The 12,201-nt window shown below is 43.3% G+C and overlaps 1 protein-coding gene across 1 annotated transcript; it reads left to right on the forward strand.

The window, feature by feature from the left end:
- The first annotated feature begins 1,076 nt into the window (after positions 1-1,076).
- LOC119282711 (ankyrin repeat-containing protein At2g01680-like) lies at positions 1,077-8,360 on the forward strand. The gene is made up of 3 exons (XM_037562839.1): positions 1,077-1,698; positions 1,879-2,408; positions 7,676-8,360. Exons 1-3 carry the CDS (start codon positions 1,083-1,085, stop codon positions 8,273-8,275), a joined length of 1,746 nt encoding a protein of 581 aa, XP_037418736.1. The 5' UTR covers positions 1,077-1,082; the 3' UTR covers positions 8,276-8,360.
- Positions 8,361-12,201: the final 3,841 nt, after the last annotated feature.

A 12,201-nucleotide genomic window follows, 5' to 3' on the forward strand; every position in this document is an offset into this window, starting at 1 on the left:
CGACTCCTTGGTTCTGGCCATCCGCAAGGAGTACTAGTTTGCTGGCGGGCTGTGCTACACAAACGACACACTCTGGACGATTTGCAGACGATACAGGGCATCCAGCCATCCATGCATAGTCCAAAAGTAAACATGGCCGTTGAATCCTCCCGTCGTCCACAGTTCGGCTGGTATCTGTTGTCCGTAGAGTAATTTCGTTTGCTGGCTAGTTGCTCCGTTCATAGTTCGACTGGATTCGTTCTATCCGCCTTGTGTGACCGAGGTATACATACTTCTATGCCGACGAGATTAATTGTGCCGAAGGATTGATGCTTTTTATTTTTAGCTATAATTTGCCAGTTTCTTTCGTTGCTGGCTAGTTTGTTGAGTTTGTGGAGTTTTTCTTCTATTGTTAGCTGATTTTTTTTTATGGAATGTCCGTGTGACATATTACGAAACAAGGCAAAGGATTGTTTGGATCTTGCAGCCATCCTGGTGGTTCCATCGAGTAATAATGCTCCTGGGTTCTCCATCTGTAGTCGCCTGAAGCTGTAGTATTAGCTTTACATGCCTTTGTGTCTGTTGGTTATGCTCTTCGGATGTGCATCGATCCCACCTATCTTCTCCGGCGAGTTTGCCTGGAGAAATGACACATATGCAAATCTGAACGACTGGATTGTGCCTTGACCTCCAGGTCTTGCCATCACATCTGCTTGGAACTCTAGTGTGCCAGCAGGTTTCTTTATTTTTCGACTACGCACTAAAACTCTGCTATTGTGTGAGGTACGTGCTGTTTGAACCTAGTAGAAGATTATGCTATGTTTTTGGTTTTCGCTACAGTTGGCTCATTCTTCCATTATGGTTAGTCTTTTAATTAGGAGGTTAGTCTAATAGCAACTCATCATCAAAAGAGTGACCTCGTTTCTTCAGTTATCAACTTCGTTAGTTTATCTTGCATTGCTCTTTCTTTTTAGTAGAAAATGGTGGACCGGTTTACCCTTCATTATCAGACTATTAGTGGGTACTCACATCATTGTATTTCTTCACATGCATTGCATCACTACCTTCTTCTCTTTCCTGCAGCTAATCGAACCAAAAGATATATGGCATCCGGTACATCATCACCGAGAGGGCAAGAACCACAACAGTTAGACAAAGAGCTCCTGAAAGCAGCCAAATATGGTGATTCCACACACATGCAGGCCATGGCGTCACAAGATCGGAACATACTCCATGGAAAAACTCTGCAGGGGAACACATGCCTCCACATTTCCTGCATTTATGGCCACGTGGGATTCTGCAAGGACGTGCTGGAACTGGAAGATTCTCTCATCAGCGCTGTAAACCTCGACGAGGAGACACCACTTATCACCTCAGTGAGAAATGGTCACGTCTCCTTGGCTTCTTTTTTACTCGGTCGACACTGCTCTGTGCACCATGGATTGAGACAGGCAATCCTGCAGCAAGACAGGTATGGATTTAATGCACTGCACCATGCAATTAGCAATGGCCAAAAAGATCTTGCCTTGGAGTTGATAGAAGCAGAGCCTGCGCTGTCACAAGCTGTGGGCAAGCATAATGAGTCACCCATGTTCTTCGCGGTGATGAGAAATTTTACACCTGTTTATGAGAAACTATTGCAAAATCCTTTGTCTGCGTGCTCGGGAGGACAACACTGTCAAAATTGTCTACATGCTGCAGTTATGAATGGGGATCAAGGTGCGACACATAATATATGGACTGCAATTTACAGTTTGCTACCAATAATTACTCCCTCTGTAAACAAATATAAGAGCGTTTAGATCTAAATGCAACGCTCTTATATTTCTTTCAGTGATCTAAACGATTTTATATTTTACAATATGATTTCACGTTGCTGACCTGTCATTTCATTTTCAGAATTCGTGAAACTAATCATGAAGAAACGTCCTGAATTGGCCAGAGAAGTTGACACAGCCCACGAAACACCAATAGCACTTGCTGTACGATTCAACAAGATTGACATTTTACAACTAATGCTGGAACATGATTCAACCCTAGGGTATTTAACAGGCCACAATGGGTTTCCTCTCCTTCATGTTGCGGCACATCGAGGTCAGGTTGCTGCTGCTCGAATGCTTCTGGAACACTGTCCCGATGCTCCTTATATTGAATCAGATGGTTTGACATGTCTTCACATAGCTGTATGGTTTGATCAACCGGAGTTTGTTGAGTTTGTCCTGAGGACGCCAATACTTCGCAAGCTTGTTAACGTGCAAGACAACAACGGAAAAACCGCTCTCCATAATGCTGTCACAAAGTGCAATCCTAGAATTGTTGCTGCTTTATTGTCTCACGTGGATATAGATGCAACACTACTTGACAACCACAGTAGACCAGCGTCCTGGGAACTGTCGAAGGTTACGGAGAATGCCAAGACGTTAAACTGGGTACGTACTTGTATATGTTACAAATAATATCCTTTTTTTTAGTCGATCATGCGGCATGCAAAACATTATTTAGTCAGCGCGACACAACTGCCGGCTGCTATTCAATCACACAAACGAACAATATGACACAATTTTAGGCTGTTAATTCGCCCAAATCCTAGGGAAAAGTGATCTCTGAGCACACACACTACCAATTCTCCTCCGCGGGTTGGTCGCTGCCCTCCTCCTCCCCCACTGGCTCTACCAATGTGGGAGTGTAGGGAGGCCCGGATATACCGAACGGAGACACAATTTTCCCTGCTTAGGGCTTTTGGGTATGCGTCCGTTGTCTATTTCTCTGGCCCTTCCGCAGCCGGTGTGGCTAAGTTTGTTGGGTATGTTAGCACGACAATGGCAGCAACTCCCTTTGTAGTTGGGTCCTCCAGCCACATCTCCATCATGTCAGGGTGCCCTCCGGTGTATGCGTGAGCCTGCAAGAATTAATGGAGTTTCAGACTCTTCGATCTACAACTCTCCTGGTTGCGACCACTTCCTCTCAAGGGTGATGGTTCGTGGACTTGATTACCTCCAGTCCACGATCAACAAAGAAAGGTTGGCTCTGGTGATGGATTGGCATGCCACGGTGGGCCATCTGCCGATTGGAGATGAGGAAGACATCGACCATTAGGGACTTCAATGTAATTTCTTTATTTTCCAGGGTTTTCTATACTACTGATTTGGTTAATAGGTATGAGTGTTTTGTTTTGAAAAAAAAGTTACTATTATGAACAGAGAGGCGAGCAATCTTGCGATGGGCAGAAGTGGCCAAAAGCAACGATGACTAGTTAAGTGGCCATCTAAGCAGTGGCGGCTTTGGTGCAACGATTGAGTTAACCCCCTTATGCGGTCTAGAGGCTTATTTCGAGTAGATCTATAGACTTGGTGCCATCTAACATGAGGCGCGCGGATTGAGCTTGCCCGCAACCGCAAAGGTCCCTCGCCCCCCAGCTCAGTGTAGACGTTGAGCCAAGTAGGCCAATAGTGCCTCCCTCTCTACCCATTTCGTCATTATCCAAATCCGAGCGCTTCATTGTCGGACCTGGCACATCCGCGCCCAAGTCATCTCAATGTCCTTCAAGTGGCTGGGCCAAGCCTAGTCATCGGTGACATTGTAGTCATCCTTGTTATGCATGAGTGTCCCCTCGTCTCCTCTTCGGACCATGTGTGTCCACCACATTGTCCTTAGTGGATGATCCCCTTCCTTGCATGAGCTCCCCCTAGCCCTCCTTTGGATGGTTGGGTCTGGATGTTGGTGATAGGGGTGCATGGTGTGATGGGGCCTCTCGTGTGTCATGAATGAGATCATCTCCTTCCTAGATCCCGTTCTTGGGTCGTGGAAGTTTGTTTCACTTGTGGCTAGTAGCGAACATCCTCCTCTGCATTATTGTAACACACACAATCATCTTTGTCAATGTTGAGATGCATTGCAAAAAAGGCAAAAATCATCAACAAATGGAGCATAGAACAAAGGCAACTAAGGCAGTATCATTACAAGATATGAATATAACGCCTATGACTAAGTCGCTATTCATCCGCAACAATGCCTTCAATAAGGATAAATGCCCTCACACCATCGTGGCCACGTTCTGCCGGAGAAGACAAGGACAATGATCTTCATCCTAGTTGCCATAGCCAACCATTAAGGCCAGCTTATCAGCAAAAGAGGCAATGCTTTCAACAAGATAATGACACAAGTTCGCGGTTGCAGAGGTCGACCAATAAAGACAAGAGGAAGAGTTTTCGCCCTGGTCATGTAGCGGTGTTACAATCACCATATAGATTATGGATATTTGGAAAGTTGTGTCCACAACAACTCCACACTAGCGTGAACTAACATGGGTCATCCACCTAATCCCTGGGGCCATTTCCCTGGCCTCCTCCATCTGAATAGAGGCAGATGCCTCCCTGCTTGATGCTGACAGGCAGCCGATGGCCGGCTCACCCCAGCTCCATCCACACCAATGCTTGTGCCGGGAGTCGGATGCTCGCTGATGCCCACCGAATATATACCGCACCATTTCATGCCATTTGAGTTGTTGCTCGGAGCCAACACATGCATTGTTGGTGAAGTCGGGGACCCTGAAGGCCATTGCGGAATTCGACCACACCGTCGCTGCAATGCAACCGGCAATGAGTAGATCGATATCTACAATGGTGGAGGCCTGGTCCCTCCAGGAGATGGGTTGCCTCCCACCGGCATGGTGGCTCAACACATATCCAGGGCATCCCTAGTGGCGGTGGCGACAAACTAAAGAGCAGGCCGGTTGCTTCGGAGGGGCCCTTTTAGGCCGGCCGACGCTGCCACCATGGCCGACGAAGGAAATGACGTCCATGATGCCTCCACCAGCACGAATCCACATGACTTGTGGCCGGCTTTTCTCATGGCTCCGTTCCATTGACAATGTTGATGGAGCGGGACCAACAATGGAATCTCCCGACGTGAGCTTTGTGGCCATGAATAAGGAGGTATCAAGACACGCGGCCTCGGGATCTCTGTCGCCCGCCGCTGCAAACGGCCAACCAAACCACGCTTCTGGCTCCTAGGAGGAGTGCACCGACAATCACAAGCGCCACCACGGCCGAGGCAGCCAACACGGCGCACACACGTACTATCTCACACAGCCATCACCAGTCCATGGGCGTTATTGATGACGAGAGAGGAGCAGCCGACCGACTGGGGAAGGTGGAGTGGAGGAGCAACGGCCAGTGCTACCGCCAAGGAATCACCACTCCTGAAATTTTGGATTTAGTAGTTTCTTGGGCTGAGCCATCCATGATCTTCCGGCAATGCACGTCCTTAAAATGAGAGTGTATTTTTTTACATCCTTTAGAAAGCAATGCAAACATGACTAACTTTGACTTTTTTTTTTGAAGGAAAGGGGTTGCCCCCCCTGCCCCATTATATAAAATGAAGCAGACAGCACCAGACATCAGTTTTACAAAGTATCATCCGACTACTACATAGCAGCTAAATCAACGATAAAAGCCTAAAGCCAATATAAAGTTTAGAGGCTAGAAGCATAAACGGAGTCTTTTACTTATTACAGAGCAGCAACAGAAATGAGAAACGAAGGAGAACGACAGGAAAGATCCTTCAGGAGTGATCCATCATCTCCAACGCCCAGCCTTTCAGTTGGTCTCTCCCAGCATCATCTCCATGCGATCCGGAGGAGTTCCCCACGCCGTTTGTCCAGCAAAAGGATGCATCGTCGCAGTAGAGTCGCCTGCCCATCGTCGCAGAGAACTTTCCATTGGTGTAAAAAGCAGCTTAGTTTTGCAAGAATGCACTTCACACTTCTCCATTTGCTCCCCTAAAAGCAAAACTCATTTCTTAGTCTCCACAGGCTCCACAAGGCAGCAGTTGTCACCATATTTAAGACAGCATTTTCCTTATGCATATGCCAGAAGGACACAACATTTCCAAAACAAGAAATTCTGTCGATAGCAAAAGCTTCTGTAACAAATTCCCAAACTTGTTGGGCCACCACACAGTCAAACAACAGATGTTGAACCGTTTCAAATTCAGAGCAAAATAAACAGGAAGGTTCTTCAACTCCCCTCCTTTTCGCAGGATTATCTCTGATAAGTATCTTATTGTGAACACAAAGCCAAAGGAAAATATGGATGTTCTGTGGACATAAAATTTTCCACATCTTATCACTAACATCAGGAACTATTCCACTAAAATTGATTTGTTTATAAAAGGATTTAACCGAGAAAGTCCCATTGGGTTCTAAGCCCCAAATCGGGGTATCCATTTCATCCAAAGGAGGTTTTCGCCTGATCACATAAACAAGTTGTTCCCAGCGGTTCATACCACTAAGATCAACACATCTTCTAAAGGTTAATTTTAAATCATTACCATCCCACACTTGAGCAACTGTACTGTTAGTTTGGTTACATATACTAAATAAATCCCAAAATTGTACCTTAAGGGAACAATCCCCCACCCACACATCATGCCAAAAACTAATGAGTTTTCCATCTCCCAGTTTCCATCTATAAAAGGTTTTTGCAGCAGCCAGGGCCCAAGTTATGCTCTTCCAAAAGGAAGAGCCCCCTTCACTCTTAGCCCAGAGCAGGTTAGGGATTAACTCTGTACTTGTACAAGAGAAGCTTAACCCAATCTGAGTCAGGATTATTAAAAAATCTTTTCCCCCAAGAAGCTAATAAAGCCATATTATACTCTCTAATGTTGGGTACCCTCAAGCCTCCAAATTCCTTCTTCCTAGTAATTAGGCCCCAATTAGCTAGATGGTACTTGTGTTGGTCTCCTATATTCCCCCAAAAGAAGTGAGCCATTTGGGAGTTAATGGCATTAATTGCCCACTTGGGAAACTTGATCACAGACATCGAGTAAGCAGGTATACTAATCACACAAGCACAGAGTAAAATAATTTTCCCTTTATACGTGAGATATCTTCCCAACCAGCCAGATATGCCCTTAATGATTCTATTAATAATAGGTTGTATATCCGCGTCTTTTAACTTATCATAGTGCAGAGGCACTCCCAGATATTTAATAGGGAAAGAGACTTTTTTACAGCAAAATATCTGAGCAAATTCCCTAGCAATTGCATCATCCACATTGATAGTCATGAGATCACTCTTGTGGAAATTAATTTTCATCCCAGACAGGTTTTCAAAACATGACAAAAGCCATTTAAAATTTCTTGCTTTCTGAGTAGGGTTCTCTAAAAATAGTAAAGTGTCGTCTGCATATTGCAGACTAACCACATCTCCAGGAATCACATGAGGCAGAAGCCCAGATATTAAGTTTTGAGAAGCAGCTTTTTTGAGCATTTTAGTAAACACATCAGCAACCAAGTTAAATAACAAAGGGGAGTGAGGATCCCCTTGTTTGAGACCTTTACCTCCTACAAAGTAGGGCCCAGTAGTATCATTTATTCTCACACTGAACGTGCTATTGATGAGAGTACTTTTGATCCAAGAAATCCACTTTGGACCAAAACCTCTCGAGTGAAGCATATCAAATAGGAACTCCCAACTAACTCTATCATACGCTTTCTCGTAATCCAATTTAAGAACTAAACCTCTTGACTTTTTCATCTTTTGTTTGACTGGAAACTCTTGACGAGGCCCTATAGTATGTTTTCTACTCTTTAAAATAAGATTATTTACATGATATTATTTACATAGTATAATAGCTCAGGCTTATTTTTAATGCAAGAAGCTTCAACTTACCTTATTTCATTGGATTCATGCAGAATGAAGTGGCCATGCTTATTTCGAAAGCTAATCCACAAAATGCTTCCGTTCTTCATAATCTTCAAGTGCAAGCCAAACGACAGATGACTGATGAATCAAGGAAGAATGCAAAGTCACTAACTCAAACATACACAAGCAACACTTCGTTAGTGGCGATTCTTATTGCGACAATCACCTTTGCTGCTGCCTTCACCCTTCCAGGAGGATACAGCAATGATGCAGGAAGCGAGGGACTTCCCATCATGTCTAGGAATTTTGCATTTCAGGCATTCTTGATCTCTGACGTCTTAGCAATGTGCTCCTCATTTGCTGTGGCCTTCATATGCATTATAGCAAGGTGGGAGGACTATGAGTTCTTGGTTTATTACACATCCTTCACTAAGAAGCTCATGTGGTTTGCATATGTGACAACAACTACAGCCTTTTCAACTAGTTTATACACGGTGCTCGCTCCACGTGTCCACTGGTTAGCGATTGCAATTTGTGTTATGGTAGCTTTACTGCCCATTCTCACAAAGCTGCTGGGCGAATGGCCTATCTTGAAGCTCAGACTTAAGCTGGGTAAAGATTTCAACTCGGATTTCCGTGATATGGTCTGACCTCATCAATTTATCTCATTTATATGCTGGGTGAAATCTCTCAACTCTATCTGTAATGAACATTGTTTGGCTAATCATACTGTATTGTTAATTCATCGAGGGAAACTATTGTACCCTTAACTACTGTATTTTGTTCAGAATCTGTTGCAGTGCTGCCATTTCTCTCTGGAGATGTTACTTGCCTTCTGTAATGATTATCTTTATGGTTGATTATTTGAAAGCTGAGAGCATATATCGACAAAAAATTATATATGGACAACTCAATAATGTGTAGCATTACTAATGCTATGAGTGTCTAGTGATACAGATTGTGTGCCGACAGAGTTGGTCCATCTTCAAACACTAGAACAACACATGATCATATAGATAAATTATAAGCTAAGGATGTAGGGAACATAAACATAGCAGACTGATATATGTCAAACTAGCGTCTAGTTCAGTACAAGTACAACAGGCTCATCCAATATTTTCATCAAGTTATTATCAACAATAGCAATATGGTATCTCCCTACATTCTTCGTAAGGCTTGGGCTGGAACAGGTCTAATTCTTCCCGGGGGATTTTGAAAGTTGTGTGGAAAGATGCAAAGGGACTTGTACACACCAGCAGACCATGGCCTCTGATATAGCAAAGCATGACCATCGCCATGTTCCTATTTTTTTACAAGAATATAACTGAGGTGCTTAAGGTGAACACCCATACTGCCTCCCAAACCAGACTGATGAACTGACCAGATATGGAACAGCCAAGGCAAAGCAACCGAACACTGGGCCAAGAACAACAAACTACAATTGCTCTGGAAAAACAGAACAGAAAAAGCGATAATAAATATAAATAAAATTACATAATCTTGGAACACCAGCCAAGTCAACGCAGTATATTATCATAGGGCGTTGAGCACCGGCAGAGAAAAGTACCATGTAGAATTAATGAATGATGTATGCGCTGTAATCTCATCTGCGGAAAAAGCAAGGGATTTTCTGCAATCGTCAATTTCCAAGATGTTGGATGGGGACATGTGGTATCTCCTCGCAAACTCACCGGACTCTTTGTTGTTTCTACAAACTCACCTCACCTTGTAGCAAAGTCATATATAAGCCCAAAGGTATGCGTAGGTGATGAACTTTTCTTCAAAGCGATCAGATCTGCGATCGGGAAACTACAACAATGACAATATCTGCATGCACCGTCTCATGACATCACACAGACGATGATGTTCTTCAACAGCAACGCCTTCAGGAGGGAGCGACACTCAAGCGCCGCCATCACCAGATCCACCACACAAGGGTCGATTCTAGGTTTTTACCCTGAAGAACCAGTTTGAGCATTTCCGAGCAATGCTTTCAACAAGGTAACAACGTGGAAACATTGTCATTGCAAGGTAACCAACACGGTCAGACCTAGGCTTTCACCCCGGAGCTCGAGACCGGGTGTCTGAACAACACAACCATCAATGTAGCTCATATGTTGTCACCACCACTTTTCAATGCTCCAAGCAGCCACTTGTGATGTGCAACCACCGTCACTGCGCAACCATCCCTCTGCATATGTCATATTTAAATATTCTTGCATTTCAGGATTTTTTGTGATATTTAAAAATATATTTATACAACATATATAAATATTCGCGTAGTTTTATAAAAAGTATTTATGACCATAAAAAAATGTCCAACTTGTATTTCAAAAAATGTTGACAATATATTTAAAAAATTGTTCAAAACATACTTAAAAAATTACATCGTGTATTTGAAAAATGTTGATTGCTTTCAAAACATTGTTCGTGAAATGAAAAATATTCCTGTGTTTCAAACAAATGTATGTGAATTTTTTGAAAAATGTGTAACATTTAAAAAAATTGTAATATAAAAAATGTTATGTAGCATTAAAAATATATACAAAATATTTTATAGATATTCTCGCTGTTCGAGAAAAATGTTTGTGACATTTAAAAAAATGTGTGTACAATGTAAATAAAATCATGTATTTACAAAAAGTTTTACCCCAGAAAAAGATTTCAACTTGTATTTGAATGCTTTCTGACCATGTATTTGATAAAGTGTTTAAAACATGACTTATATGAAAATGTACATCATGTATTTAAAACACGTTCAACGTGTATCAGAAAAATATTTTAGTGTAGACAAAAAATGTGTATTTGGTACTTAAAATAGTATAAATGTGTTAAAAATAAAAGATACCAATGAAAATAAACAAAGAAAGAAAAAAAATGAAAACCCCAATAAAAACAAAGAAAAACAATGCATAATAGTGGAAACAGTGAAATATGAGAAGAAATCAAAGAAAAATGATGATAGAAAGAAAATTAAAAAAACAGTGAAAACCGAGAAAGAAATAATTAAAAGAAGGAAAAAAGAAAGAAAAGATGTAAAAACATGTGATAGAAACGAAGAAAACCGGTGAAAAAACAAAGAAAACTAGAAACACCAAAGAAACCGGTTGGAAACAGAGGAACCGAAAATGAAAAAAAAGAAGCAAAGTGAACGCAGCCAGCGCCAACGACCGAGTGAACGAACGTGCGTAAATGGGTGTGTCCAACACGGTTGGGTGCATGTAAAAGTTTCAGGCGAGGTGAGCATGTATTTTATTATAAGCTAGGGAGATATAACTTCCACGTGCAAACCAACCGTTGTTGAGTAACCCGGGAGAAGAGCCCGACCCTTGGTGCACCCTTATTATAACCATCCCACTCAATCTTTTAGATCGATGTTGCTACTTTCTTGATCAGATCATGTTCTATTTCACTATCCACTGGGGGTTCTTCTCACCTTTAACTCACAGTACAAGTTCGATCCTGGATCTCCTCCACCGGCATGGCTGACTGTAGCAAAGGTGGGAGAGAAGCACAGGAGGGCTTTGTACATAGTAGCCTTAGGTTATTTTCTCCCATCTGGCTGTTGGCATGATGTCGGACTGGATCTCGCCACCTACCCAACTGAGCTGCGCATGGTGGTCTACAACGGAGGCGTTGTCGACCTAGTTACTTCATGGTGGAGAAACAAGTGATGCCCACATCGTTGGAGTCTCCTTAAATAAGTTCGTTCAGTCCACTGGAGGACGCCTTGCTCTTCATCTCCTATTCCAACGGTCACCGTGGAGGTGGAGAAGGAGATGGGAAGAAGAGGGCTGCTCGATCTGAACGATTGAGTAGCGATTCATCTGCATCGGGCCTTGTGAAGGAGCTAGGGAATGGGCCATGTCCTTTGCCCTCCTTTGGAGGGTAAGCAAGTGATGTTTGGTTGTCGACCTCGAAAGCCTCACCGATGACCATTTTGCCGAAGAGTGGCCATAAGAATGCTGGTGCTTGGTAGATTCTAATGGATGCTCAAGTTCTTCCTCCTGACTTGGTTCCTTATGGGAGGCAGTGTAGTTTTAGCGTGGAGTTCATCCCTCCTGCCGACTTCCCCTAGAGTTGACCGTGGTGTGATGGCGTGCCAACGACCCCAAGTGGTTGTGTTTTCGGCGACGGTCAAAAAGTGCTTATTTGTGTTTGTATCCGCTTGATGTTTCATTTATACTTAGCCATCTTTCCCACGAGGATGAGATGTCCGCTTTCTCTAAAGACCAAACGAAGTGACAGATGTTCCGGGATTAAATCCAGCTGCCCTCGAGCGAAAGGCCCATCTCATATCCGTTGTCCGGTTCAAACCCCACACTCAAAAAAGGAGAAAATAATTTCCCTAAAACCAAAAAGGAGAAAAGAATCACACACTTCATGGAGAGCCTGAGAGTGGTTTAGTGAGAACATATTGATGCAGTACTACTAGTGGGGCTCGGGGTAAATTAGCAAAATGGCAGGGGTGTGAGCACAAAAGGAGTCTGACGCGGACTCGGTGGGTACATGACGGCAACAGGGCGCTCGACCGTCGAGGGGACCGTAAGGGTATCGTAGGGTGTTATGTATTGAC

This window comes from Triticum dicoccoides, chromosome 3B, assembly GCF_002162155.2.
Source record: "Triticum dicoccoides isolate Atlit2015 ecotype Zavitan chromosome 3B, WEW_v2.0, whole genome shotgun sequence".
NCBI classification, from domain to species: Eukaryota; Viridiplantae; Streptophyta; class Magnoliopsida; order Poales; family Poaceae; genus Triticum; species Triticum dicoccoides.